General features: G+C 45.7%; 1 protein-coding gene across 1 annotated transcript in view; it reads right to left on the minus strand.

The window, feature by feature from the left end:
* Nucleotides 1-5,966: 5,966 nt before the first annotated feature.
* The window catches only part of abca4b (ATP-binding cassette, sub-family A (ABC1), member 4b), a 180,017-nt gene continuing 172,617 nt past the window's right edge, over nucleotides 5,967-13,366 (minus strand). Inside the window, exons 48-51 of the mRNA XM_059983935.1 lie at nucleotides 10,666-10,769; nucleotides 9,760-9,852; nucleotides 8,100-8,349; nucleotides 5,967-6,135 (exon numbers count right to left, since the gene is read on the minus strand). Of these exons, the coding sequence (XP_059839918.1) occupies nucleotides 5,974-6,135; nucleotides 8,100-8,349; nucleotides 9,760-9,852; nucleotides 10,666-10,769 (609 nt within the window). The 3' untranslated portion in view covers nucleotides 5,967-5,973. The remainder of the gene's footprint in view (nucleotides 6,136-8,099; nucleotides 8,350-9,759; nucleotides 9,853-10,665; nucleotides 10,770-13,366) is intronic.

Here is a 13,366-nt window from a genome sequence, read left to right on the forward strand (position 1 = left end):
GGTCGGTGTCGTTGCATTATTTTGCAGATCTTTATTAATGCAGCCCATTTCTGATCAGAATGCTTAGCTGAAATGTTTTCCGCTCTTTTAAGATTTATAAGATCCAGGAGAAGGAAGTGATGGGTTGCTTTAGGACAGGGATGCGCAAACTCGCCGCTTACAGTAGGTAGGGGATTACGATATACTTAAACACGTGGCCGACACTTCCTATCACTTGCCGTGCTCCGTAAAACTCACATCAAGCAGTGTACAAACAGATATGCAGAGTCACATCGAACAGTGTACTCGTCTCATTTGATAAAACTCCTATTTAATTCCGCTACGCTCAGAGCCCGGAGTGAAAAACGTTCTGCAGGAGGAAGTCAGTGGGTTGAGGAGCAACTATGGGGGCAGAGGGATATTCGATGTTTCAGACTGAGACCCTGCAGTAGTTTGATTTTTGCTCCGGTTCCAGGACCTGCAGTCACTTCTGTCTCCGGGGTCATATAAACTCAGGAACAAATCCTAAACAGAGAGTAGAGGTTTGTTTGGGAGTTGCCATACCTGTGGATCTGCTGAGTCATCAGTGCTCCCCATATATTCCGGAGGTAGATACCTCCTTTAATGTTTCTACCCTAGGGGTCACTGACTACACATATACCACCTGCCCTAGCCATTCTGGTGTTCCAGGTCTCTACCCAACAACCTAGGTGCCCTGTTCATTCAGTATCCATTCCTTCCACACGCCTACTTTCCAATGCCCGCCTTGTCAGCTGCCAGCCTCCTCTCCAACGCTTTCCTTCAGACCTCAGCTGTGGGGAAATACTGGGCTCTAGAATGCAAGTCTGGGCACTGCATGCAGGTCAAGGTTTGAGCGTTGCTGGTCTATTGCTTCCCTGGTAACAAACGTGCCAAAACTGTGAGCATGATGTAAAAAAAGATCTGCATTTGTAGAGTACCTGTCACACTCTTGGGACCACACCAAGCATTGTACATTTCATGAAGTACATTTGAAAGAATCACTCTAGTAATTCAGGAAACAGCAGCAGTTTAGGAAGCCCCTCCAACAGCAATAGGATAATAATCTGAGAATTCACCTAAGTGGTGTTGGTTGAGGGACAACTATAGACCAGCCTTCTGACGCTAACCCTTCACCATGCTGTATGAAGTTGCTGTATAGAATTTCAGAGGGAGTCCTATCTTATAATTGGTTTAATTCCATTGTGAGTAGCATACGCAATTCAGAGTGTTGGCTGTATAATTCATACTGCAGGGTATACAACACTCAGACCTTTATTCCACCCTGTCTCATGAGGTGGCCCCAGGGTGATGGCCATGATTTGCTCAATATTAACCAAAGCCACTCTCATTTCTTTGATCAGAAGGTTCAGACCCTGTCCCTCAGGGCTGCTGTGGCTAGCTCTCATATAAAGATCAAAACTTGCACTGTACCTGAGCTAGTGCATTATACCCATGCCTGCTGTGGGAAGGAGAGATTAATGAAATGGCACTCTCTTCCTTTTTCCTGCAGTTTTTGAGCCACTGTAGGAAGGAGCTTAACCACACTAAGAGTGTATAAATTGCTAGTGAGGGAATAGAGTGTGTCAGACTATCAGCATCCTGTCATAGGTATTTGCACTGAACGTATCAGATAGACATGAAAAATTTTCAAATGCCAGACGTCGGTCTGGATAACAAACGGTATTTACCAGCAGTATATCACCACTGATCGTTCAGCAATTTTGAGCAAAACTCCTTAAAGGAAAATCTCATACAAGTACTGATATTGCATTTTCAGGTGCTCGGATACATAAAAACTCCGACACTCAATAGAAGGACATATTAGCAGTGTTCCACGTCCAGGTAAATGGTGCAATGTCACAACGTTGCTCAGTTTTATTCTTCCCCACAAGGGCAGTGAGAGTGTGTGTGTGTGTGAGTGTGTGTGTGTGTGAGTGTGAGCGTGCGTGTGTGTGTGAGTGTGAGCGCGCGCGCGTGTGTGTGTGAGCGCGCGTGTGTGTGAGTGTGAGCGCGTGTGAGTGTGAGTGCACGTGTGTGTGTGAGCGTGTGTGTATGTGTGTGAGTGTGTGTGTGTGTCTGTGTGCGCGCGTGTGTGTGTGAGTGTGTGTGAATGTGTGTGTGTGTGAGGGTGTGTGAGTGTGTGTGTGTGTGAGAGCGTGCGTTTGTGTGAGTGTGTGTGAGCGCGCGCGTGTGTGTGAGTGTGTGTGTGAGTGTGTGTGTGAGCGTGTGTGCGTGAGCGTGTGTGTGAGCGTGTGTGTGTGAGCGTGTGTGTGTGTGAGCGCGTGTGTGTGTGTGAGAGCGTGTGTGTGTGTGAGTGCGCGTGTGTGAGTGTGTGTGTGTGAGCGCGCGCGTGTGTGAGTGTGTGTGTGTGAGCGCGTGTGCGTGAGTGCGCATGTGTGTGTGTGAGAGCGCGTGTGTGTGTGTGTGAGAGCGCGCGCGTGTGTGTGTGAGCGCGTGTGTGTGTGAGGGTGTGTGTGTGTGTGTGAGAGCGCGCGTTTGTGTGAGTGTATGTGTGAGCGCGTGTGTGTGAGTGTGTGTGTGTGAGTGTGTGTGAGTGTGTGTGTGTGAGGGTGTGTGAGTGTGTATGTGAGAGCGCGCGTTTGTGTGAGTGAGTGTGTGTGTGAGTGCGTGTGTGTGAGTGTGTGTGTGTGAGCGTGTGTGTGTGTGTGAGCGCGTGTGTGTGAGTGTGTGTGTGTGAGCGTGCGCGTGTGTGTGTGAGTGTGTGAGAGCGCGCGTGTGTGTGTGTGAGTGCGTGTGTGTGTGAGCACGCGTGTGTGTGTGTGTGAGCGAGTGTGTGTGTGTGTATGTGTGTGTGTGAGTGTGTGTCTGTGTGCGCGCGTGTGTGTGAATGTGTGTGTGTGTGAGTGTGTGTGTGTGTGTGTGTGAGTGTGTGTGTGAGAGCGTGCATTTGAGTGTGTGTGAGCGCGTGTGTGAGTGTGTGTGTGAGCGCGTGTGTGTGTGTGTGTGAGCGCGTGTGTGTGTGTGAGTGTGTGTGTGTGTGAGCGTGTGTGTGTGTGAGTGTGTGAGTGTGTGTGTGTGTGTGAGCGCGTGCGTAGGCTGATACTAGTCTCTGTGTATATGTGCTAGCTTCTGTGTTTGCAATTTCCCTCAGTGTGAGTGCATTTTGCTGTGTCTTTCCTTAAACATGTGCGTCTCCTAAGGGTGTATATTGGGAATGTACCTTAAAATTAGCATTGAGGGTGGCACGGTAACATAGTGGCTAGTGTAACACTTTACAATGGCACAGATTGAGGTTCAATTCCTGCCACAGTCTGTAAGGAGCATCTTCTCCCTGTTTTTCTTCAGCTGCTTCATTTTTCCACTCATTCCAAAGACATACACGTTAGTAAGCTGTGGGCATGCTACGTTAGCGTCGTAAGCAAGGTGGCACTTGTAGGCTGCCCCCAGCAGATCCTTGGACTCTGTCATTGATGCATTACACTGTATGTATTGATGTTTGTGTGTGTGTGTGTTTCTGTTTTTACCTGCTTCTCCGCATCTGTTTGTCTGTTTCTGTCTACGTGTGTGGTGACTGGGGAATTGGTGGGAGAAACATTTTTATGTGGCAGAGGGATCTTTCTGAATCTGAGAAGCTTGGATCCTGCACCTGCTTGCTACAATTGAGAGTATCAGGTCATCACCAATGTGGTTGAAGTTGGAACTTTATTTGTAATTTTATGGTAGCAGATCTACTATATTTTGACTCATTCTAATTATCACTAAAAACCTAAAAAATAACAAATCACATTTTAGTAGAGAGTTTCACTAGCTGCAACAGCTGAGGTTGGGCCCCTGTCAGTCAGGGTCTTACAGTGCAGAATCCAAAGGACAATGTCCCATAGATGCACAGGTCATTTGTGGCACCACTAATTAGGCTTTAATCCTGAGAAACCTATCAAGGTAGGAGTGAGGAGGAAGTACCTACCTATCATGGCTGCAACATAGTCATAAACCTGTTTTTAATGTAAAAGAAATAGATTTTCATTTCTATAGTGTCTTTTAGGCCCCCTTTTACAACCAATCTAGTGAGTAGAAACATAGGAAATGGCAGCCAGTCGTTTGTTCATTCACTGTGTGCCGTGTCACATGATGAGGGTGATCATGGCCTTTCCATGACCATGATCATTCATGGCAAATTTTTCTACAGAAGTGGTTTGCCACTGCCTTCTTCTGGGCAGTGTTGTTACAAGACGGGTGACCCCAGCCATTATCAATCCTCCTCAAAGATCGTCTGCCTGGTGTCAGTGGTTGCATCACAAAGACTTGTGATATGTACCAGCTGCTCCCATGGCTTCATGTGACCCTGACCGGGTGGGTGGGGGGGGGGGGAGTGGTGGGTGCAGGGCTAAGCAGGTGCCACACCTTGCCCAAGGGTGACCTGTAGGTCAGTGGAGGGAAGGAGTGCCTTACACCTCCTTTGGTAGAGACATATCTCCACCCAGCTGCCAATACAAAGATTAAAAAATGAAAACAGAAAATATTTAGCAGGGCAGCTGTAGCATCTATTGAGGGAGAAAAAGTGACAGCATTTCAGATGCTGCCCAAACTGCTGACTATTCCCTACACTTCCTGTTTGAGTTTCAGTTTCTTAGCATGTGTGGTTCTTGTTTTTGGGAGGGATTCCAATGTAGTGTGCAGAGGAAATCCAACCCTCCCCAGTTATTTTTATTTACGTTCAGTCTGACAGTATGTTATTGCACATCATTAAGCCTAACTTAAAGTATTAGATATTAAATTTCCACTTTTAACAATATTGAATAACATGTAGTGTGGTTAACGGGCTTTTAATATGTTAAGGTGCACAGGCCTCTACACTAGGTGTTAGGTACACCTGCTCGTTAACACAAATGTCTAATCAGCCAATCATGGAGCAGCAACTCAATGCATTAAAGTCTACAGATACGATCAAGAGGTTCAGTTATTGTTCAGACTGGGCATCAGAACGAGGAAGAAATGTGATCTAAGTGACTTTGAGCGTGGAGTGGTTGTGGTGCCAGACAGGGTGGTTTGAGTATCTCAGAAACTGCTGATCTCCTGGGATTTTTATGCACAACAGCCTCCCTAGAGTTTACAGAGAATACTGCAAAAAACACAAAAAAAAACTGGCTAACACGTGTTATGGGTAAAACAAGAGGGCACAGTTTTAAGGTGCTTGGAAGTAGGTACAGAGGGGATATCAGGGGTAAGTTTTTATGCAGAGAGTGGTGAGTGCATGGAATGGGCTTCCGGAGACCATGGTGGAGGCAGATACAATAGGGTCTTTTAAGAAGCTCCTGGATAGGTACATGGAGCTTAGAAAAATAGAGGGCTATGGGTAACCTTGGGTAATTTCTAAAATAAGTACATGTTCAGCACAGCATTGTGGGCCGAAGGGCCTGTATTGTACTGTAGGTTTTCTACGTTTCTGAACACCAGTGAATGGCAGTTCTGTGGGTGAAAATTCCTTCTTAATGAGAGAGGTCAGAGGAGAATGGCCAGACTGGTTCAAGCTGATTGGAGGGTGACAGAAACTCAAATAATCATGCGTTACAACAGTGGTGTGCAGGAGAGCATCTCTGGATGCATAGCATGTTGAATCTTGAAGTGGATGGGCTACAGCAGTGAAAGACCATGAACATACATTCAGTGGCCACTTCATAGGTACATCCTGTAATTAAAAACTGTGGCCAGAGTGTATGATCTGACCATGACACTGTGATAGCCATGTGTGGTTTATAGCTATTGTACTTGGTCAGAGTCCTTTAGAATTAGATGTACAAGATACTGAGGTTAGCAGCTCACTATTCAGCAAGTCACAAAACTTGGCATCCAAGTTTTGCAGCTCCTGGTAGTTGCAGACACATCGATAATGTAGAGTTCTCATATGTGGGGTCTCTCTCACTGAGACAACCAGTGGAGAGACATCAGAGTCAGAACCTTTGCGATTCAGTCCACACAGTGCGATCTGATCACCATGGCCTTCTTGGCACTTCCTCAAGACTTCTTCTCCAGATTCGTCTCGGCGGCAGCAGAGTTGGGAGTGCTTTCAACCGGAGCCGGTGTTATTTTCACCTCCCGCCTGGCCCCAGCTGCACGTGGGTGGAGAGCGAGACTTTCTTCCTCAGCTGTTTGCTGTTTGGCAAAGTTCACAAATACCTGGCCAGGGGTAAATCAATCGTAAACTGTCAGGGTGCGACAGACAACCAATGCGAACAAGTACAGGAGCCTCCAAGTTTTAAAACTTACATCGTCCTTACCTGACAAATAATTTGCATTTATAAAAACAAGAGATTCCGCAGCTGCTGCAAATCCACAGGAACTCAACAGCATCTGTGGAGAGCAACGGTTTTGGGACCAGGCCCTTACACACCACCTTTAATGTGGGGGGAATGGGGGGGATGTCCCAATGAGCATTAAGTAAAATTGATGCTGAATCAAAGAGGTAAACAGAGATTTCAGTCAAATTGTTGGGTTTCAAGTAGGGGTGACAGAGAGGGGTGTCCAAAGGGAAACCAGGGGAAAGTGGAGAAGATCTCATGGGAGGAACACAGGAAACTGGGCACACACATAGGGAGAGGAAAGGCACAGAAAGACCTCAGGAGAAGTCGATGAGTTGGAATAGGCTCTATGGACAAAAAACAAAAGAACATGAAGATGTTGAAAATCTGAAACAGAAACAGGAAGTGCTGGAAGTGAAAAAAGAGTTGATGTTTTTATGAAGATCTGAGCTTGGTAGGTGCAAGTCAATCTGAGGCCTTTGGCACATTGACAAGAAGAGCTGGGCTGGGGCCAGGCTTTATCAGAACAGGCACGGCTGAGGGAAGAACAGGAGCTGCAGCAGGATAAGAGTGGACCCAGAGACGCTTGGGTGAACTAAAGTTCAAGAGGAGGAATTAGAAGGTAAAGCAGAAAAGCACGAGGCTAATCAAGCATGGCAATAAATGGAGCATGAGCAAAAGTTTCAGCCACAGGGTAGCTATGAGACTGTGGTATATGATGCTTCTTCCTGGGAACAGGAAGGTGTTGTGATGGATGGTATGAGATCTGAAACAGCTCCACAATTGGAAGGTTGTTCAAATGGCCCTTCATTATTTATTTATTTTAAAATACACCGCGGCAACAGGCCCTTCCAATCCAATGAGCCTGTGCAAACAATTAACCCACATGGCCATGGGGAGAATATACAAGCTTATTACATACAGCAGCGGAATTGAACCTAGATCACTGGCACAATACTAGAGTTATGTTAACTGGTACACACTACCATCCCCTTCTCATTCTGAGAGGGTGCCGAGGGGGAGCAAGACTTTGGTTCAGGGTGATGGAAGTGACAATTTGGTTGGAAGATCTTTCAGAGGTCTTCTTTACGTAGAGCTTGGGGTGAGCTATGGATTATTCAAGTAAGTAACCTGCCTGAATGGAAGCACTGCAAGGTTGAGATCTGTGGTTTGGACATGCAGCACGTGAGATGCTGCACGGTGAATGAAGTCACCAGGAAGCAGCGTGTGGTTGACGGAAAGGAAGAGTCAAATATGCAACTTTGGAGAGTTCAAAGTTCACCAAGGAGAACTGAAAGAAATCCAATAAACCAATAGAGAAACCCATACTCAACTCATCAAATAGACAACATGGGATTTTCTCCATTGAGAAAATGCGCCGTCCTTAGGGTCCACTTGTAACTGCGTATCACAGTAAGAAACTATTGGATGCTGTAACTGTTGGGAAACTGCACATGAGGTCTCCCAGAAAGGAGGTAGGTTTAATTTGCTGCTAAATCAGTAGAATTTATGGCCATGGAGGTTTGTTGAGGCTATGTCAATCGGTGTATTTAAGATGTAGTTAGATAGGTCCTTGATTGATGAGGGGGGTTATTAAAAGGAGAAAGTTGTAAAACAAATCAGCCACATTTGAATGGTGGGACAGACTTGATGACTAGTTCTGGCGAAGGGTCTCAGCCTGAAATGTTGACTGTTTATTCCCCTCCATAGATACTGCCTGACTTGCTGAGTTCCTTCAGCACTTTGTGTATGTGTTGCCCAAGTTTTCCGGCACGTGCAGAATCTCTTGTGTTGACAATTAATTTACAAGAAGCGGAACGACTCAGCTGAGGAAATGATTACCTGGTCTAAAGTTGTCTGGGAGACTGAATATTCATCTATTCTCAGCTGCTCCTTGTTGGAGATCAGTAACTGGAAGATTTTGGCTAATGATGATGAAGACAGCTGGTACTGGATGGTGTTGTGATGCTTCTCTATTTGCAGACTGTCTGGAAAGTTGCTCTTGATAAAAGTTTCTGCTGCATTCAGGTCAGGTGAAGCTCCAGGCTTACTACCTTTAATCTTCAGTGTCACCACGTAACCGTCCCCAAACCTATCAAGCACAAAGTGAATTAGCAGTATATATTATAATTACTCTCCTAATTGTACAGACTTGTTCTTGATCAATGTTACTCTTTAAGGAAATGTCAAAGACCGTAGAACCCTACAGAACAGTCTGTCCCTTCGGCACACAATGTTATACCAGTCTATATAAACCTACTCTGCAGCCAGTCTAACCCTTCACTCTATTTTTCATACACCCAAGTGCCTACCTGGGATTCTTTTATATGCCCCTGATGTATCTGCCAGGCTATGCCTTCCATTGTCTCTTTGTGAAAAGTAAGCCTACCTCTGACATCTGCCCTATAATTTCCTTCACTTACCCCAAAAGGATGTCCTCTGCTTTTGGCCATCGCCCTCCTGGGAAAAAGGCTAAGGCTGTCCACTCTATCTATTCTTCTTATCATATTGTACAACCCATCAAGTCATCTCTCATCTTCTGTCACTCCGAAGAGAAAAATGCTAGTTCACTGAACCTTTACACTTAAGACATATTGTCTAATCCAATCAGCATCCTGGTAAGTCTGCTCTGCACTCTCTCTAAAGTTTCCACATTCTTCCTATAATAAGGCTACCAGAACTGAACACGGTACTCGAAGTGTGGCCTAACCATAACTTTATTGAGCTGCAACATAACCTCGCAGCTCTTGAACTCGATCCCCTGTCTAACGGATGCCAGCACATACTAAACAGCACCGTAGGGTGAGGCCAGCACCACCCTATCAACTTGTGACTTCGTAGTGACATTGAGGAATCTATGTACATGGACCCTAAGATCCTTCTTTTCCTCCACACTGCTATGAACATTGCCATTAACCTTGTATTCCACCTTTGTTTGATCTTCCAAATTGGATCACTTCACACTTTCCCCATTGAACTGCATCTGCCACTTCTTGGCCCATCCTGTCTGTATTCTGTATTTCTGGCCACTCCAGTGGCCAGGGAGGATGCAGATTTCATGTTGAGTAAACCAACAGATGGAACACAAAACTTTGACAGAACAGTCATTGTTCCTAGTTCTAACTTTTTCCGGGTGATGGGTTTCGAGAATTGGCTGAGCAATTCATCCACTGTAACCTGGTGATTCAGTGAAATGTACCAGGTTATTTCAGCACTAGTGGAACATCTACCACTCCCTTCTACAAATAATTCCAAGTGTTGGACATCCAAAATGCTTTCTTGTTCTGACAAAGACATTGAAGAGTTTTACATCTATCATGTAAAATCACATATTTCACTCTTCAGTCCAAGATCTAAGAGTCTGAAGAACTGGGTACAAACTCAATGAAGACCACAAAGGTGAACTCAGACAACTTCAGTAGTCTCAAACCCAAGACTGAATACATGTAGATTCAACCAGGTGTCAACACAACTGGGGAAGTCAACAGGAATCTGGACCTACTTATACTTCAGGTGCTGTATGGTGCCAAGACACTTGAACTGGCCGTTCACCATGATGGCCAATCGCGTGCAGAGTGCTTCACATTCTTCCATGCTGTAAGCAAGCAGAGAATTTGGTCACTTCTAGATAACTAGCACAAAGCGATTTGCTTAACCAATGAGTACAGCTATTTGAACATCAGCGACCCAGGTTCAGTTCTGCCACTGTCTGGAAGGAATTTGTGTGTTCTCCCTGTGATTGTGTCGGTTTTCCCTGGGTGCTCTCACTTTCCAAAGATGTACGGGTTAGTAGGTTAATTGGTCACATGGGGTGATTGGGCAGCACAGTCTCATTGGGCTGTAAGGGCCTGTTACTGTGCTTATCTCTAAATAAGTGAAGTCGATTTGACAAGGAACTTTAGATTTTAGTGCCTTGGCAGCTAAAGACCGGGACACCAATTGTGCAGCAGTGAAATTCAGTGTGAACTAGGATCAATCATTCATTATGTGTCATGTCGTATAATGTGGGTGATCATGGTCTTTCCATGATTGCCCTTGGCAAATTTTTCTACAGAAAAGGCCTTTGCCTTTTTCTGGGCAGTGTGACCCAGCCATTATCAATACCCTTCAGAGATTGTCTGCCTGGTGTCTGTTGTCACATAACCAGGACTTGTGAATGGCACCAGCTCCTGATATGACCATTCACCATCTGCTCCCATGGCTTTATGTGACCTGGACTGGGGGCTAAGCAGGTGCTACAGCTTGCCCAAGGGTGACCTGTGGGCTAGCGGAGGGAAGGAGTGCCTTAGGTCTCCTTTGCTAGAGAAATACCTCCACCCCGCCACCCTGAACTAGGTTAAAAGTCGTCGGGTTTACCGCGCTGTATCACTAAATAGATAAATAAATGGTTACCAAGTAACCTAGTCACCTGTGTGAGGTCAACACCACAGCTCTTCCTTCTCGGATAATGTCAAGCAGACAGTTCCAGAGGAATCGCCGAGTCTTTGGATCCATCCCAGTAGTTGGCTCATCCTAATGGAACATGTAAATATCTTAGAAAAGGTAACCATGACACAGACACATTTTGATGATTACATGATCAGGAAAGAATGGAAGAATGGCCGATTGTTTCGGAAGGCTCATCATGAGGCACATCAAGACCCTGCTGCCCCCCTCACTGGACCCCCTGCAGTTTGCGTACCGTCCCAACCGCTCAACAGACGACGCCATTGCCATCACCCTCCACCTGGCCCTAACCCACCTGGACAATAAAGACACGTACGTTCGGATGCTGTTCATAGACTTCAGTTCAGCATTCAACACAATCATCCCTCAGAAACTGATTGGAAAGCTGAGCCTACTGGGCCTGAACACCTCCCTCTGCAACTGGATCCTAGACTTCCTGACTGGGAGACCTCAGTCAGTCCGGATCGGGAGCAGCATCTCCAACACCATCACACTGAGCACAGGGGCCCCCCAGGGCTGTGTGCTCAGTCCACTGCTGTTCACTCTGCTGACCCACGACTGTGCTGTGTTATGTACCCGTGACATATGACAGTGGTGTACTTGTCACGTGACTGGGGTTGAAGCTATACTGGACTTGAGGTAATGGTCTTGTGATGGTAGAGTGACGTCATTTTCCCGCCAGTAGAGGTCATGTGACAGGTTTTTTTTACAGGGTATAAAAGGAGGACCCCTCCCTGTGAGGAGGGGCAGTTTGTGGCTGGATTTGCCATGTTGACTTCATGCCACTGCGTGATTTAATGTTATGACGCAGTTTAGTTGAAAGATGGAGTTTTATTTAGTGCCTAAAGTTTAAAAGGTCATTGCCAGCAGTTTCTTTACAATACTGCTAGTTAAAAATCAGTGGAGAGTGAAGATCGGAGTTCGGGAGGTAAAAGATCAAGGAAAGTCAATTTTGACGGTGAAACAGGTTCGACCTTGTCTGATCCTCATTCGGAAGGAATTCGTTGACTGTCCCTGTGTTAATCCCTGTGAATAGCAGAAGGGATTGGGAACAGTTTTGTCAAGGAAAGGTCAGTGCTTTTAAGCCGTTTCATTTCATCTTTGTAAATTCTTCGTGTGAAAAGTACAGTTCAACTGGGAACCACAGCAAGACGATGTGAAAGAGAAATTAAATCATCTTAAAAAGTCTCCCTTAAATGGACTGTAAGCATTTTGAACTGTTGCAATACTACTTTGAAGAACTGTTTTTGCAACATCGCTTTAAGAACTGTTTAAGCTTCATCGCTTTAAGAACTGTTTAAGCTGCCGCACAGCAGCTGATTTCCGGTTACGTTAGTGATTTGTTTACTTTTGGGGGGGTTTGTTTTTCAGTGTTTAATAAATGTTTTATTTGTTATAAAACCCCCTGCCTCACTCATATATTTATTGTTGCTGAATCCGTAACAGCTGCAACACACAGCTTGAACCACATCATCAAGTTCGGCAACGACACGACCGTGGTGGGTCTGATCAGCAAGAACGACGAGTCAGCTTACAGAAAGGAGGTACAGCGGCTAACGGACTGGTGCAGAGCCAACAACCTGTCTCTGAATATGAACAAAACAAAAGAGATGGTTGTTGACTTCAGGAGGGCACGGACCGACCACTCCCCGCTGAACATTGACGGTTCCTCTGTAGAGATCGTAAAGAGCACCAAATTTCTTGGTTTTCACCTGGTGGAGAATCTCACCTGATCCTTCAACACCAGCTCCATAGCAAAGAAAGCCCAGCAGCGTCTCTACTTTCTGCGGAGGCTGAAGAAAGTCCATCTCCCACCCCCCATCCTCATTACATTCAACAGGGGTTGTATTGAGAGCATCCTGAGCAGCTGCATCACTGCCTGGTTCGGAAATTGCACCATCTCGGATCACAAGACCCTGCAGCGGATAGTGAGGTCAGCTGAGAAGATCATTGGGGTCTCTCTTCCTGCCATTACAGATATTTACACTACATGCTGAACCTGCAAAGCAAACAGCATTATGAAGGACCCTACACACCCCTCATACAAACTCTTCTCCCTCCTGCTGTCTGGGAAAAAGCACTGAAGCATTCGGGCTCTCACGACCAGATTATGTAACAGTTTCTACCCCCAAGCTATCAGACTCCTCAATACCCAGAGCCTGGACTGACACCAACTTACTGCCCTCCACTGTGCCTATTGTCTTGTTTATTATTTATTGTAATGTCTGTACTATTTTGTGCACTTTATGCAGTCCTGGGTAGGTCTGTAATCTAGTGTAGTTTCTTTATGTGTTGTTTTTACGTAGTTCAGTGTAGTTTTTGTACTGTTTCATGTAGCACCATGGTCCTGAAAAACATTGTCTCGTTTTTACTGTGTACTGTACCAGCAGTTATGGTCAAAATGACAATAAAAAGTGACTTGACTTGAGTTGAGTTGACTTGAAAAGTTAATTTGCCCAAGGAGGTTGCTAGCACCAAATCAACGTTGAATTTGAAATCGATGATTTTCTTTCCCGGGCCTTGTTCTTCATTATGAGCACAGTACATACACCCTGCTATATCCTCCTCCTGGGATTCAGTTCCACTGAAGTTTACAAACTTCTGTCCTTCGCTCTATGTCGGCTGATGGTGTAGTGGCAGCTGCACTGGTCTTCAAGCAAGTG

This window comes from Hypanus sabinus, chromosome 11, assembly GCF_030144855.1.
Source record: "Hypanus sabinus isolate sHypSab1 chromosome 11, sHypSab1.hap1, whole genome shotgun sequence".
Classification (NCBI taxonomy): domain Eukaryota; kingdom Metazoa; phylum Chordata; class Chondrichthyes; order Myliobatiformes; family Dasyatidae; genus Hypanus; species Hypanus sabinus.